Source organism: Mixophyes fleayi, chromosome 10, assembly GCF_038048845.1.
Source record: "Mixophyes fleayi isolate aMixFle1 chromosome 10, aMixFle1.hap1, whole genome shotgun sequence".
Lineage (NCBI taxonomy): Eukaryota > Metazoa > Chordata > Amphibia > Anura > Limnodynastidae > Mixophyes > Mixophyes fleayi.
Window position 1 is genome coordinate 76,355,550 of NC_134411.1, and position 17,524 is coordinate 76,373,073.

The following is a 17,524-nucleotide window of genomic DNA, read 5'->3' on the forward strand; positions in this document are numbered from 1 at the left end:
AACATAAAAACGGGCTAGTGTACTACAGCCCTCTGGGTTGCCTAATGAATAATCCGCATCTGCTGCATTATAGAGACGATTGGGGCAGCATACAAAATGTCTGCCTCCATTGCGAGTAGGCTACTTGTTCACTTTAATATGAAACAGACCCTAGAGACAAACGATATATTTATCATTTAAAAAAAAGAAAAAATGTGGAGGGAAAATGCTGATGGCAATCCACACTCTTCTTGAATCATACACTTTTTAAACAGTTTAAGAAGATAACACAAATATCTGAAGATCAGTGATGCATTAGATAGGAAGTTGGTAAAAATGCCTCATGCAATCCCTTGGCACAGGCAGATAATTGGACAAGAACTGCAGGCAGGATATGTCTTCAGAAATAAATAGTGACACATACTAAACTGCTTGTGACATCTTCATCTCACTAAAATGTCAGAGTGGGTCTGGCGCATTTGCAGCCTAGGAGTGAGATTCCACAAATTACCTCAGGTGATTGTGTAATTATACTTCAGCCTGCATTTCACTGCAAAGGAAATAGGATTAGTGATAAATCAGAGCATTTCTCCTGTCATATCCCATACTCACCATAGAAGAGGTATTCTCATTGTCAGAAAGTCTCTGGTGCAAATCAAAAGACATTGTCTGGAAGGCAAAGACAAGACAAAGAGTCTTCCTCTGCTATAAAGTATATATAAATCTGTATTTAAGAATTCTAGCATGCTTATATTCAGACCTGGAAGCTAAAATTTCATTATGAGGAAATACAGCGGTTTTCTTGTACACATTTGTCAAAAAGACTACGATGTCTTGACGAATGAGAGTTATTCCCAAAAAATTTAATTCAAACCATGATATGATACACGGAGGTAATGTTGACATTCGCCACATCAGGGGCCTGATTCATTAAGGATCTTAAATGAAGAAGTTTCGTATTTAGGTCTCCTGGACAAAACCATGTTACAATGCAAGGGGTGCAAATTAGTTTTATGTTTTGCACATAAGTTAAATACTGACTGTTTTTTCATGTAGCACACAAATATCAACTTTAAATTTCAGTGTACAAATAAGCTATCAAGTATTTGTGTGCTACATGAAAAAACAGTCAGTATTTAACTTATGTGCAAAACATAAAACTAATTTGCACCCCTTGCATTGTGACATGGTTTTGTCCAGGAGACTGAAATAAGAAACTTCTTAATTTAAGATCCTTAATGAATCAGGCCCGACATGTTTAACCCTAATTGAAGTCACTTATTTTTAACCTTGGCATTTGTCCGATCAAGAGCTGACACTTATGTCGACCAATGTGTCGAATCCCTCATATCTATAGAAGATATGCTATCAGATAAGGGAATATAGGAACCTCTCTGCCATGTACCCTTTCTAAAATGAGTCATTTCACCCATAGCTCCCATTTTTGCTGCAGAGGCCTTTGAACATCTACGTTGCTGATCACAATGGTCAAAACCACTAATAGGTACAGCTTAACCTCTACAAAGTGTGGGTATCACCCTCAGAATTCTCCCTCTCAACTGTTGTGACAGAGGCAGATACCAAAGTAGGGGCCTGATTCATTAAGGATCTTAACTTGAGAAACTTCTTATTTCAGTCTCCTGGACAAAACCATGTTACAATGCAAGGGGTGCAAATTAGTTTTCTGTTTTGCACATAAGTTAAAAACTGCCTGTTTTTACATGTAACACACAAATACTTGATAGCTTATTTGTACACTGAAATTTAAAGTTGATATTTGTGTGCTACATGAAAAAACAGTCAGTATTTAATTTATGTGCAAAACAGAATACTAATTTGCACCCCTTGCATTGTAACATGGTTTTGTCCAGTAGACTGAAATAAGAAGTTTCTCAAGTTAAGATCCTTAATGAATCAGGCCCTAGATGTGCAAAATGCAACAGACAAAAGAAATGCTTTACGAAGAGGAACATTACAGAATAACAAATAGAAACGCAATACAAATGCACAGGTGAAAACTACGGGGCCATTCCACTCTCATTACAAGGAATAGTTTAATGATTAATCAGGTGTCCTCCGGTTAGCTGCAATTCCACCTGGGTTCTCACTCTGTGAGATAAACTGGCTCCACAGAACAAAGGTCATGATTAATTGTGGCCATCAGTAAAGAAGTTAATTCTCCAAAGCAATTCCTATCCTGCAGAGGTGAAGTCTGTTTCACCTCATTTACGAGTGTACATTCTACCAAGGAAACATGGCTATAGTAACTGCTTAATACAGTTTCTGGTTCAGATTTCTGCTTAAAGCTCATATTGGTTATATAGCCGAGCAGGCAAGAGAAAACTATGATATATGGTTATCAAGGAGAGTCAAATAGAGTTAGGTGATCCATTCCCCTATTAATATGAATGTCTGCTGTTAACCCCTGTATAGGTACTTACAAGCCTGGAGTATAATTATCAAACGTATAGGGGCAACACTAAGGAGAGTTTGTACGTTTTGCATTCACTTCCATAAAGATGTTTAGAGAAAGTTTTTATACATGAATTTGCTATACACGTGATGCATATATGGATGAATACAAGATAAAAAATAAACTTACATACACTTAATGAGGCTTGATTCATTAAAGGAAAGTTCTCTTTTTTTTTTACTTATGTTTTCTCTTGGACAAAACCATATTATAATGCAAGGGGTGCATTTTAGTTTATTATTTTGTACATAAAGAAAATACTGTTTTTTTTCCCCTAGATCAACTTTAAATTTCAGTGTACATAAAAGCTATCAAGTATTTGTGCGCTATATGAAAAAACAGCCAGTATATTCCTTAAGTGCAAAATAGTAAACTAAAATGCACCCCTTGCATTGTAACATGGTTTTGTCCAGAAAACTCAAGTAAGAAAACTTACTCAGTTTCTTGCTTAACTTTCCTTAATGAATCAGGCCCATGGTCGTTAACATCTAATAACAACCTTACATAGCATAGCATAGGGTTACATAGCATGAGAGAACATCTACTGTGAATGGCACCTAACCTGCAGAACAAGAGAAGTGGAACTATGCAGTCAAAATTAACAATGATTCATTATGATATCCTATTAGGGACAGTTGTCTATTTCACTTATGGCTTGGACACGCAATTTTTGTACTTTTGAAGCAAGGAAAAAAAAATAAAAACGGGGGGAAAAAGGTAAATGAGCGATGTTAAAAAACACATTTTATTCTGTGAAGTGCACTTGCATGTTTTTTCTTCCCACGCAATTTTTTTACTAGCAGTTTATCTTTTATATTTTGAAATGGAGGTAAAAAACAATGCAGAAGAACAGCAAGAAAAAACAAGCTGAAAAAAGCAAATAAAAAGTAGAAATGAAGCCAAAAAGCTAAAAAATAAAGCAAGACAAAATGCTTGTATGCTCAGGCCCTTATAGAACACACTCAACACACACTGGTATAATGTGCAACTCACTAACAGTCTGGACTTTCACAAGCAATGTCTTTTTCACTGTCTGATTTTTGCTCATTTTGTTTATCTGTCTTGCCTTATCTCTCTTAGATTCAAGTGGAAATGAACAACGTAAGAGCAAAAATCGCAAAACTAATGAATAAAACGTGTTTGCTTGATCAGTCCCTTATTCAAGACAGTAAGCAGAAACTTCTGCTGAATCACACAAACAGCATATTGTTTCAGAGGTTAACAATGCTTCTTTGTCAGATGCTATGGTATGCTATGTATAGCTAATGCTATACTACCGCTAAGTCTGTAAAATCTGACCGAAGATATATCACACTATAGTGGTTTAATATGTCACAAAGCACCTGTCCCCTATCTTTAGCAGAATCAGCATTTCTCAGAATGCAGCATTATCTAGGGATAGACTTGGCATTGGTTCCTATATCCAGGGCCGGCGCCACCATTAGGCAGTTGCCTAGGGTGTCGGGCTCTGGGGGGGTGGCATGGTGGCCAGGTATCCACACTAACAATGTCACTGAATGAGACACTGTAAGTTAGGCTGTGCGGGTGGTACGATCGCCAGCCTGCCCACTATTTCCCCATGCTGCCTTAGCATCCCTCCAGTGCCGGGCTCCTGCCAGTGTCATGATGCTGCCAGTGGAGAGGAACCGAGAGGCTCAAGGAAGAAAAGAAGAAGCAGGAAAGAAGCAGTGGACATACAGGCGAGGAGAAAAGAAGAAAAGTTAATTACATTAAAACGGAGGGAGAGGGGGCTGGAGCAAATTGGGGGGCTATAAGGGGCTATGGTGAACGATGAGAGAGGAGGCTGGAGAAAATGGGGAGCAGAGAGGACTACAGCAAACATTGTGAAAGGGGGCCGGAGAAAATGGGGGAGAGGGGGCTACAGAAAACATGGAGAGAGAGGGCTGGAGACCATGGAGGATAGAGGGCGCTACAGAAACTGGTGGGCAGGGGGACCTGTGTGAAAAAAGCTGGCTAAAGCAGGGGTGCATATGAAACAAAAGCTAATGGACAGGGGGGCATGTGAGAAAAGATGGTACTATGGAGGTGGCATTTGTGGCAAGAATTGAAGGGTACAGATGGCATCTGTAACAATAGCTGGAGGGCAGGGGGTTTGTGTGAGCAAAGCTGGTGGGCAGTATATAACAAGTGAATGATGTGATGTATTATTTTGCTTTGTTCTGAAATTTAACATTTGGAGCCTCCCCTTTGGATTTCTTGCGTTAGCTCCTGGGCAGCAGTGAAGCCTGGACAGCATCCTGCGTCAGACATCAGTACATCTGGACATCAGTACATCTGGACTGCACCTGCACTGCAACTTTACCAGACAGCCAGGAGGAGGTAAGAGTTACTATTTTTATTTTACAAATGTCAATGCTATGAAGGGCTAGGAAGTTGGAATTGGAGGCAGGAGGGGCGGTAGGCTCAGGACTTTCCTAGGGCGCTGAGAAACCTTGCACAGGCCCTGCCTATGCTGCGATTTCATTAATATTTGTTTAGCCACAGGTGTAACTAGAATTTTGAGAACCCTGCAGCATTTATTTTGCTAAGGGGCCCCAGAGGATTCAAGGTGAAGGACACAGAGAATGGCAAATTTTGCCCACATCATTCTTGGGCTTTGAATCCTTCGGTGGCGATGGTGGTCACATGGCTCATTAAGATTCTAGACGAACATTGGCACTGCTCTATTCTCTGCATGGTGCTCAATGGAGACGACAGGAGGGCCCAGAGCAGCATGCGTGGAACCCGGCACCTGAGGGGCCCCAGCAGGCTACGATTCCTTCTACTCTGTTAGTTACGCCCACGGGTTTAGCCAACAGAATGGATGCCTTCACTGTCTGTACATTACAGGTACACTTTAATCATGAGTTTAACACAAATGTCAGCCAGCAACAACATTCTATTTATAATTCACTGAATGTCAAGGGACTTAGCACTGTGTGTTTTCTGCTCTCCTTTCTAACCTGACAAATTACAGTGCAACGTGTCTTAATAACGATCCTTTCACTTATTTTATACATCTGCAGTAAATCAGTACCACACCTCCACCCTATGTGGAGAAAGAACTAAGGGATTCTTATTAGCTTCCTAGACCTATGAACTCAAAATCACATTACTGCCTAAACAAACAACATTTTATTGACCCAAGTTTTACCCTGTACTTCATGCAGAGTTACTGTATTATATCCTACAGAAAAACTCTCTGCCACTGATAACTACATTGCAGCTGTACTGTGTGGTGTATATTGTTACAAACTGCTCTGTATGAAATCATACTTGCCAACTCTCCCGGAATGTCCGGGAGACTCCCGAAATTCGGGTCAGTCTCATAGACTCCCGGGAGAGATGGCAAGTCTCCCGCATCCCACAATTATGGGGCTAAAATGATGCGATTCGCTGTGAATTGCGTCATTTTGGTCGCTTGGCTGCGCCCCGCCCCTCCCGCCCTCTAGACACACCCCTCTCCCGGATACAACTTGCCAAAAGTAGGCAAGTATGTATGAAATGCTATAAAAACCTACAGCAATGCACTCCCATTTGTGATCTGCAGCTTTTTCCTTGCTGCAAGCAATGAGAAGGAAACTGAAATTTTTAAGAGCAGAGAACAAAGCTAGAGATTCAATTATACAATGACCGACAGGGATGGATTTAGGCTCTAATGCGGTGACTGTACTGTACTCTGTGTTCTGCTTATACCAGGCAAACCTTTAAATTCCATAGTCATGTTAGAAGGGAGGGGCATGTTTTTTGCATACATATGGACTGGCAGATCAGACTTTAAAAACGTGCATCTCCTCTCAAATCAGAACAACCAACATGGGCTGGAGATATCTAACAGAGGCGTGGGTGTGGAATTTTAGAAATAAAAATGATGAACTTGTGGGAATAAAAAGGGGTAATTCAATTTAATCCAACTACTGCACTGTAGAAAGTAGAACAGATATAGTTCAGCTATATTAAGTGTGTCTTCTTAAATCTAATATCAACTACTGTACCCTCCTATTCTTTTTTTTGCTTTTTAAACACACTATTCTGAACAGACATTAAAAATGCAAAACAATAACCTTCTCTCTCCACACTTTATGTAGCCCCCATTTTCTCCTTAGATTTTTTGAAAGGAACATTTAACATGCAAGCAAACGATAAGAAAAAATGAGGGGTGGGAGGGTTATGGGAGGATGGGAGTTGGCGAGAGGGGGTTAATGGTGCAAAAAGTGTTTGTATAATAGGAATTTGTTAAGGTGAGTGAGGACTATAGCTAGTTAGAACAGGCATTGTGGGTGTGTGTGTGTGTGTGTGTGTGTGTGTGTAGGGGGGGAGGGGCATAGTTTTTGTTAGCATGTAATTTTTTTCCACGCATGTGAAGTACCAGATGTACACTCTGATTCTAAAATAATAACATTTTTGGAGACGGTGCAATTATGGGGTGAAAAAGAATAAACTTAATTACAATTCAAAAGAGTGGATACGTGTATAACTCCCTAAAATGAAGAGCTGGAGAGTCCAATAAAGGAAACTGACAAATACCTGCTTTGAGCTATTTGATGGGAGACTATAAACTGACTGTTTCAGACCTATCAGTATGTGATCACAGAGAGATGAGAAACAGTCAATTGATGGGATCTGCAGACTATTCTTAACATTAAAATGGTAGGAAAAGGCTAATTTTACAAAACATTTTTTTGCCATCTCATCTCAAATGGAAAAATCATTTTAAATATCCTTGAATAACGCTTTTTGCACCACTAGTAGAGAAATGATATTCCAGTGTACGAGACAGATGAACCAAGACCATTGCACTGACATCCCCTTTCTGTGTCATCTCACATCACACAGAGTTGAGCCACAAAGCTTTATACCTCTTCTGAGCCTACATGATGCCAGTCCGCAGGTCATAGCTATATCAGTGATCCTTTACGCTGTCAGCAGAATGAATTACCTTACTTTCCAGTCTTCCGATCAGCTCAGCCAGTCGGTTAATCTGAGCCTCCAGACCTTCCTCCTTCACATCTGAACAACCTGTGCACACAAAAAACACAATATACACCCTCAACAGGAGTTCTGTAAAACAACGGCACTCGTTGAGTATCATCAGATCTCAGGGCATATAAAGTGTGACAGGATAATGGACACTGGTATCGGGATGGATGACATTATAACAAAGATTAACTACAAACCAAAAATAACAATTTTTTTTGTATCTAAATTAAAACAGAAAGCCCACATAGATTTTTTGTTCTTGCAATAGTACCTTTTAAACATTCATCTGATAGTTAATTTACTTAGCTGTCCTCCTACAAATCATTATCTCCTTTTCAAAATCTCTCTGGAGGGGAGACAAGTATGGGCTGCCAGTCACCCTCACAGATTCTCAGCAGGAATCATCATCACCTTATATTTATTTATATGGGGCCACAGAATCTGCAGCGACACACAATCAACAAAAAATAAACAAAACAAAATACAGATAAGTAAGGGACAAGAGAAGCAATAAAATCAGTAAAAATCAATACAAGAGACAATAGAGAAAGCAACTATGTAGGGAGACAAGACTAGATGAAAGGAAACATTACATAGAGGGTGAGGACATAGTAGGTCCAAACTTGTGAGAGTTAATATTCAAGAATATTAGGGAAGTAAATGGAGATTCTAGGGGTGGAGGGAAAGTAGTGGAAGGGGCATGTGGAGCGTCTTAGGATGGGGCGAGGTAGGAAAGTGTACAAAGGTGAGTTTTAAGAGAACGTTTAAGATTTGAGGTTGTGGGGTGAGTTTGGTTGGACAGGGAAGGTAGCTGCAATTGTGGAGAGCAGTACAAGAAAAGTCCTGAAGGCGGGAGTGTGAGATGGTGACAGGTGATGAGGAGAGACCAAAATCATTGATAGAACGAAGTGGAGAGTAGGGGAGTACTCCTTGACAATTCTGGAGGTGTAGGAGCGGGAGGTGTTAGAGGGCTTTATAAGTAAGGTTAAGTAACTTGAATTGTATTCTGGAGGGAATGTGAAGCCAATGGAGGGCGTTACAGAGAGACAACAGAAGAGAAACATCGGGATAGGAGGATTAGCCACAATGCTGCATTCAGGACCGATTTCAGGGGGTTCAGATGAGCCAGAGAGGTGAAGATTGCAATAATCAAGGCAGGAGATGACAAGACCTTGGATGACGTTCCTGGCGAGAGAAAAGAGTGAATCTTGGCAATGTAGCAACGGTGGAAGCAACAGGATTTGGTGAAGGAATGGATGTGGGTTAAAATAAGGGCAGAGAACCCTAATTCAGGTCAAATGGGAAACAGGAGAGATAGCAACATCATCAATCTTAAAGGAGATAGGAGGAAAGATGCAAGTCCCCTGGCACTAGGCGGTGGAAAGATGAAAGGCTAGAATGCATTTTTGTGTCAGAAATTGAAGTTTGATCATGTGGAGGTCACATGACCTCTGAGTCAGTCTCTCTGTCTTTCCATAGCTTCCATTTCTGCTGTTTCCATACTTCTCAGTGTTGTGAACTGTGCAGGAAGCCTCTGTGGCCATGTGGTGGCTGAGGGTGGAGAAGGAGGAATATTTTACAGTGCAGTAGCAGACTGAGCCTTCCAAAGCCTCTCTGCTCACTACATCTTATACCTAGAAACTGTGGATGCCATGGTAGTCACATGACACTGTGCAAACCTTGCAGAGCTATAAATTATTAACAGGAGCCTGAAAAAACAAACCACGGAATGATGCTTGTTACCAAGATTCTTCTTATAGCCTGCCACAGTGATTTATGGTAAAAATACACACCTCATTTTTTCATGTGATTGCTGCTTTAACTATTTTCATGTATCACTGGGTTATCTATTACAGGTATACGGTGTGCAGAGGCTATGAGTCAATGTCGCCCAATGCCATCCTCTTGGCCCCCTGAACCCAGAGTTACACAGCCAGACAGGCTGTTTCTTATTTTAAGTTCTGTCTCTAAGTCATACTTGCCAACTTTCGTTGGCTTTGGGGAGATCCCGGGGGAGGTGGGCGTGTAGGGGTGGGGCTTGACAAATCACATCATTTTGACCCTGCCCTAAACGATTGTCACAATTTCGGCCAATTACTGCAGGTAGGGGGGGGGCTAATATGACAATATTTGCATCATTAAGCCCCACCACTGTCACTTATCTATTGTGTGAACGAGAACCGGGAGGTTGCCTGGCTCTCCCGGAGGTCTCCCATAAATGCCCCCAGATATTCCGGGAGAGTAGGCAACTATGCTTAAAGAAAAGCAGCTAATGAATCTCTAGAGACTGAAGTGTCTTTTACATTTCTGTCTCCATTACTGAAGTCATGTTGTCTTACCTGTCAGTCTTTGATTAAATCTTGGTCTCCATGAAAATGGCCACCTCCACAGACATCAATACATGGACATAGGACACAATTTCTGAACTGTGTCATCATGCCACAGATGGCGAAGCCAACCACGTCTTGTACTGGATCAGCATTAGGGAGAATGCCAGACTCTTCAGGGAGTGAGGGAGATCACCCCTATTTCAGGGAGTCTCCCTGACGTTCAGGGAGAGTTGGCAAGTAAGGTCTAAGTATCGACCAGGAGTCCCCCAAATAGTGGTGTAGCTTTGCCAGGCCCTTCCCTTATTTTCATAAAACTCCCCTTCCATTTCAATAGTAAACCACAAACTGTAATCATGAGATTTTTGTTTTTTCGTAACTTCTTTTTGTCTTTTTCCTTTGATTGGAGCTTACATGGGAGCTTGGTTCTAATGCCAGTGGCTTCGATATATAAATGAACAAGACATTAATTCCTGTACATTTATTAGCTTTTTACAATGTACAATTCAATCTTGCTGACATCAGCAGATGACACAGTGCTAGGGGACGACGACATTCATTTGGAGCGGATGCAGCTAATGTTAGATACACTCTCTAAGCACAGTACATCTAACCAATGATAAAGAGAGAGGCAGGTGGTGTAATCGCCAAAAATTACCCTTTGGGCCATAAAATACTTGTTAGGATGAAAGATGGTAAACAAAAAAAATGGACAATTCCTTTAAAGAGAATCATCATCATCAGCATTTATTTATAGGAAGCCACAGATCCTGTAGTGCCGGAAAATCAGATGTGACAGGATGAATACAGTAAACATAATACCGTATACATGTATACAATTAAGCATTATGGCACACACATGGTTAGCCGTGAGCTAACAATTACCAATAACACTGATAGAGATAGGAATTACATACAGATCAGTAAACAGCAACATTTTCAACATAAGACATGACACCGGGGATGTACGAGGTGGACGAACATGAGACAAATCAGAGAACACGCTGCCCGTAAGAGCTTACATGCTGGAGGATTTAAAGTTTTTTTATTTGCCCTTTGGATTTTTCTAATGTGAATACTAAATGATAAATGAATGCAAACATTCTTGTTATAATATTTTAGCTAGTTTTTATGATTGTGCTAGTAAATTTGCCTACATAGCCCTCGATTGAATACAGATGCCATTGTTTCTCCTCTCTTTCCCATAATCACTTTTACCTTCTCCTGTAAATCCAACTAAGGTTTAATAATCTTGCAACAGAATAACTTGGGGTGCATCCTAGCGACAAGGGCTGTGTTGGGCTAGCGATTAACATGCTCTTCAAGCAGTTTAGCTTGCTAAACAGCACATCTATCCTGCTAATCATGGCCAATACCAACCTCTGCTGTATGTCAGGGCTCCATCTAAACCAGGCCTGTCCAACCTGCGGCCCTCCAGGTGTTGTGAAACTACAAGCCCCAGCATGCTTTGCTGGTAGACAACCAGTTGATAGCTGGAAGGGAATGCTGGGACTTGTAGTTTCACAACACCTGGAGGGCCGCATGTTGGACAGGCCTGATCTAAACCATTACAGAATGTTGGTGGGGGAGGAACAGAGCACTGCTCAGTATGCAATTAGCATACTGTGTATCAATGACCAATCACAATACTGTTTGTGCAGGTGCTCCAAGATTTGTGCATTATTTTGTTGGTGGATGGGAGGAGTTAGTCAGGGTGAGGGCGTTCCTTGCTATATATGGAGTAGCTGGATCGGTCAGAGTTTAACGGAGCAGTGTAAAAATTATATTTAATTATGTGGAGGTAGACTTGGGATACATTTTTAAGAGCATTCCTCTACTTTGCGTAGAGTAGAGAAGCGCACTTATAGGCGCGCATTGACCACATTAAAAAATATAACCAAAACTGCCACATGAAATAAAAACAGTGCCGGTATCCCCTCTCATGACTAATCTAAGCCATAAATAATCTGAAATTGAGATGTATTTTAAGAGAAAAATAATGATGTAATAAAAGGGATGGTTCTTAAGAGATAACAGGTTGGACTTTGATGAGAGGTACAATCTGCACAGTGCACCTCTTCAGATTGCTAGGCGCACTTCTAGTTTGTGGTGACAGCGCTACAGATCGGACATTAGTAATGCGGACCATATATTTGCAGCGGTGGAAACCCAAAGTGATTTGCTGTGCGCATCCAGAGCGTTTTGTAAATGAGGTCCTCTCTGAGTGAGCCCCCTGTTTGTCTAGGGGGGTATATGTATATTTACATACAGAGACGTATTCGTGTACATCAATAGAGACCGATAGTTTGCTCACTACTTTTGATGCTCTTCCTCAGTTCCTTGGTGGAGCTCCTACTTGCAGTGTAAGTAGGTGCGGCATCTTCATACCAGCCGTCCATCATTCCTGGTCCCTTATTATGGCAGTGTCTACAACAGAAAGAATTAGGAAAGTCACGTTCATTTACTTCACAACTAGAAACCCAGCTATATATAGTTATTTATTTTTAAATAATCTTGAGTATCTCCCATGTCTGGCGTCTTCCCTGTTGTCAGCTGTAGAATTGGATTATCAATATACCTGCTTCCTGGAAATGGATCACCGCTAAACAGATGATTAAATATTGGCACCAATTGCAGCAAAAGAATTTTCATTGACCTATTTGGCTCAAAACTTCCATCCATTTATCATCTACTTGTCTCCATGTTTATCTACCGCTATGAGAATCAAATACAAAGTATACTTTGGAATTGAAGCAGAGGATGTTGCTGAATAAACATCAAGGCTCAAATAGTTTAGAGTGTCATCAGAGAGGCCGTTCACACACACACATATATATATATATATATATATATATATATATATATATATATATATATATATATATATATATATATATACACACACATACCTCATGCCAGCACATACCAATATTTTTAAAAGCAAAATTGGGACACAAGTGAGCCCCTCCCATGATAAGTCCAAACTGTGTATACTATTGAGAATCTACCATCAATAAGCGGTTAATAACACTGGTGTGGTGCTTGCTATTTGTAGTAGATTAGTGTTGTCAATAAAATGTTCAGGTTAATGCACTTTTCTACTCGGTTCCACTATTGTACGATCTTGTAACCTTGAATGGGAAGTGTTTACTACAAATGTAGCTTTATCTGAGAAAATAAATAATACAGTGGTCATTATATACATAGAATATAAAACCACTGCCTCTATATATTCATCTCATGTATTCCTAAGGGCGCATCCATGTTCAGTTATTCAGAACTGCCCCCGTAACTTCCCTTGGCATCCACGTTTGTTAGCGATGTGGAACTGCGTGACAGTATGTCGTTGTGTACAGATGTACCATACACATAGTTACTATCCTTTGAGTTGTCAATTTCAAGGGACAGAGGGCTGCGGAGTTGATCTATTTAAGCATGTCACAGGCGATGTTGTCTCAACATACCTTGGTGCACTACAATTCTCATCATGTCATGTTTACAGAACTTAATAATAATGATGTTTGTTTTATTTGAAGCATTCTTCAACAATAAGTTGATGTAATAAATGTATCTAAGATGCAGAGAAATATCAACTTTATTGTGCAGTTGGTCGATACTGAAAAACAGGGACATTTTCCAGGACAAACCTTTAAAAATTGGAACTGCCCCTGGAAGTTAGGCACCACTGTCAGCTAAGTACCCTATGATACAATAATCACAGAGGGACTGAGTCTTTAAGGAGAACAAAGCATAACAAATAAGTAACTTTGCACCTGGGCCAAACCATGTTGCATTGGAAAGGGAGGTAAATTTAAAATGTGGGGACAGGTTTATAGTTGAGATAGGGCATGTCCTAGATCAACTTTACATTTCAGTGTAAAAATAAAGCTATCAAGTATTTGTGTGCTCGATGAAAAAGCAGCCAGTATTTAACTTATGTGCAAAATAATAAACTAATTTGCACCCCTTGCATTGTAATATGGTTTGTCCCGGAGAACATCTACTTCTTTTTTTGCCTTACTTTCCTTAATGAGTCAGGCCCAGAATGAGCAGCCAGACAGCCTAGTGTTCAGGAATGCTTTTGTTAATCTTATCGTTACTTACCTTTAGCGGCTACGCTTTATTCATTTGCAACACACCGACAATGGGCCGGTTACAGTCACTATATTCATGAATGGATGTTACAGTTAGGTGGATGAATAGGTGAACAGATAAGCATGAATGGACTCAATAATAGCTGCATAGTCTGTACTGGTAATATTCACAAATAGATAGGTAAAAGCTTTTAAAGCTAAATATAAAAAATAAAGCTGTGATTATAGGCAAAGCATTTCGCCTATGCACAGCAAACTGTCAGGCTGTAGATTTTAACAGGACATTAGTTTGCCACAAGTGTAACTGTGGAATTAAATCATTTAAACATAATTGTCCAATAACTAATCTGTGTCTGCAATTTACCCGATCCGATGTCTGCTGTGGTCTGGGAAGCTCTGTGAGGCTTACATGCATAGTATGTCGTAAAACATGCTCACAGTACAAGTGTGGACAGCCTCCCTTAACTTCAGCAGACGTCAGGTGACTTGCCGATTGGTGCTGATTATCAGAGTAGTATACAGTAATACTTTGCAATTATGTTTAGATTGTTTACTTCCACCCGAAACTGAAGGTTCAACTAATCATAGCATCGTCATGATTGACAGTCCCAGTGCTTTTTCTGGCACTATCAGGTCCTGATGATGAGGTCATATGACAAGGTTGGCGATATCCCCAGGCAACCAGTGACACTATGAAAGAGCCAGGATGAAAGGTCAGTCCTAGCGAACACACTAGCTTTAATACTGTGGCAGTGAGGTAGCTATTTCATTAACAAAGCTGGATTCTTTCTGCATGTTATCAACCTCTGTTTATTATATAATGTTGGCAGTTAAAAAAAAAAGACGAATCTTGTATGTGCCAAAGCCATGTTTACATAAAGTAGGAGGCTTCTGACCAGATTTCTCTTTGAACCATTTATTCCACAGTCCGACAGACACGTTTAGCCTGGCTATGAAAAGCAGATGTGAACGGTACATACCTCCCAACTTTCTGACCAATGGGACCAAGCTATTCCAATCTCGGGACAAAACCTAAAATCAGGAATGTCCTTCTTAAATTGGAACAGTTGCCAGGTATGCATTATCCCTATACATTATTATTATTATTATCATTTATTTGTTAGGCGCCACAAGGTATCCGCAGCGCCGCACACAGTACTAACAGTAGACTATACAGGGTGAAACCATACAGAACAATGAACAAAAAGTACCAATACTTCAGAAACTCCGGCTAGTCATATGCAGTAAAGACGGAGCGGAAGAACAGGTATGGAGACAGGAGGGGAGGGGGCCTTGCTCATACGAGCTTACATCCTAAGGGAGGGTAAACAGACCAGGCACAAGAGGAGCCAGTTGAGGCAAGAGGAGAGAAGGGATGACGAGCTAAAGGGTGGAGATGGGGGTTAAGTAGACGGTTGGTAGGCTTTGAGGAAGAGGTGAGTTTTGAGTGCACATTTGAAGGAGCACAGAGTAGGAGAGAGACGGATGGAACGAGGGAGGTCGTTCCAGAGAAGGGGGGCTGCACGGGAAAAGTCTTGGATTCTGGAGTGGGAAGAGATGATAAGGGTGGAGGAGAGGCGGCGGTCGTTGGCCGAGCGCAGGGAGCGGGCAGGAGTGTGAATGGAGAGGAGGTTAGAGATATAAGAGGCAGTAGACTGGGAGAGAGCCTTGTAAGTGGTGGTGAGGAGTTTGAAAAGGATTCTGTAGGGGAAGGGGAGCCAGTGTAAGGCAAGGCAGAGGAGGAGCGGCGTGAGAGGAAGATGAGTCTTGCTGCTGCATTGAGTATAGAGCGGAGGGGGGAGAGACGGGAGTGGGGGAGGCCAGTGTGGAGGAGGTTACAATAATCGAGGCGGGAGATGATGAGTGCGTGGATGACAGTTTTGGTGGCATCCTGAGAGAGAAAAGGACGGATGCGGGCGATGTTGCGTAGATGGAAGTGACAGGCTAGGGCAAGGAAATGAATGTGGGTGGCAAAAGAGAGAGAGGAATCGAGGGTGACACCCAGGCAGCGAAGTTGGGTGACAGAGGAGATGGTGGTGTTGTTGACGACAATAGAGAGGTCATGGTGGGATGGGAGTCTGGGTGGAGGAAAGACAATGAGTTCAGTTTTAGAGATATTGATTTTGAGAAAGCGCTCGGACATCCAGGAGGAGATGGCGGAGAGGCAGTCGGATACCCGAGCGAGGATGGTGGAGGAAAGATCAGGAGAGGAGATATAGAGTTGAATGTCGTCAGCATAAAGGTGATACTGAAGACCGAAGGAGGAGATGAGAGCACCAAGGGAGGAAGTGTAGAGCGAAAAGAGTAGAGGGCCAAAAACAGAGCCCTGCGGGACTCCTACGGGGAGAGGGTAGGGGGAGGAGGAAGAACCAGACGTGGATACAGAGAAGGAGCGATTAGCGAGGTATGAGGCGAACCAGGCATGGACAGAACCAGAGAGGCCGAGAGAGAGAAGAGTTTGCAGCAGGAGGGTGTGGTTCACGGTGTCAAAGGCTGCAGAGAGGTTAAACATGTCTAAAGATTCTGGGTGAAAAGTGTGGGACTGCACATTATAGACTGGACACAAGATGTGGGTCCGCACATTAGACTGGCTACAAAATATGGGTCTGCACATTACAGAGTGGGCACTAGATGTGTGTCTGCATATTAGACTGGGCACTAGATGTGGGTCTGCAGACATGATAGACTGGGCACTAGATGTGGGTCTGCACACATTATAGACTGGGCACACGATGTGGGTCCGCACATTATAGTGGGCATAAGATGTGGGTCCCCACATTATAGTAGGCACAAGATGCGGGTCCGCATATTATAGTGGGCACAAGATGCGGGTCCGCACATTATAGTGGGCACAAGATGCAGGTCCGCACATTATAATGGGCACAAGATGCGGGTCCGCACATTATAGTGGGCACAAGATGCGAGTCTGCATATTATAGTGGGCACAAGATGCGGGTCCGCACATTATAGTGGGCACAAGATGTGGGTCTGCATATTATAGTGGGCACAAGATGTGGGTCTGCACATTATAGAGGGCACAAGATGTGGGTCTGCACATTAAACTAGGCACAAGATGTAGGTCTGCATATTAGACCAATATGTACAACAGCTTCCATGGAGCTCTATGGGAGTGCTATGGATGGTCCAAGTTCTTGAGCACAGAGAAGCGACAAGCCAGTTCTCAGGTTCAGATAACAGGGGGGTTTCGATATCAGAGGTGCCCCCCATATGTCATCTACATGAATGATTAAGGAGGGCTTGTCCAAAGTGAACAACACGTCTAAAGAGAACTTGTTACCATGTGAGATTTGCAATGCCTATTTAGCATTTATCAGATACAAAGTTTAACAGTCAAAAATATACAATATACATTCATTTTACAATGCTATGCATATATAAATCACCCAGCGTCCTTCCGTGTGCTCTCACTGCCTATAATATAGCACGCATTGTATGCTAATAATTAGACTGTACGGAGGGAGGCTTCTAGGAACTAGCCGAGTGCAGTATGCAACCAAATTGGGCTATTAGAGATTGCTATTTTACAGGCTTTCTCCCAAGCGGCAGGGGGCACAGAGACACAATGGGGTTTTCCTATATATACATAAGACACAAAGCAATTAATAAATCATATCAATCCCCTAGGGAGACAGATGTAAAAATGTAAAAAT

At 41.6% G+C, this 17,524-nt stretch overlaps 1 protein-coding gene across 1 annotated transcript in view; it reads right to left on the reverse strand.

Annotated features, from left to right (window-relative positions):
• Window positions 1–17,524, reverse strand: part of NECAB2 (N-terminal EF-hand calcium binding protein 2) — a 136,893-nt gene that overhangs the window by 13,219 nt on the left and 106,150 nt on the right. Inside the window, exons 7-9 of the mRNA XM_075188888.1 lie at window positions 12,074–12,186; window positions 7,392–7,471; window positions 592–648 (exon numbers count right to left, since the gene is read on the reverse strand). Coding sequence (XP_075044989.1) covers window positions 592–648; window positions 7,392–7,471; window positions 12,074–12,186 — 250 coding nt within the window. The remainder of the gene's footprint in view (window positions 1–591; window positions 649–7,391; window positions 7,472–12,073; window positions 12,187–17,524) is intronic.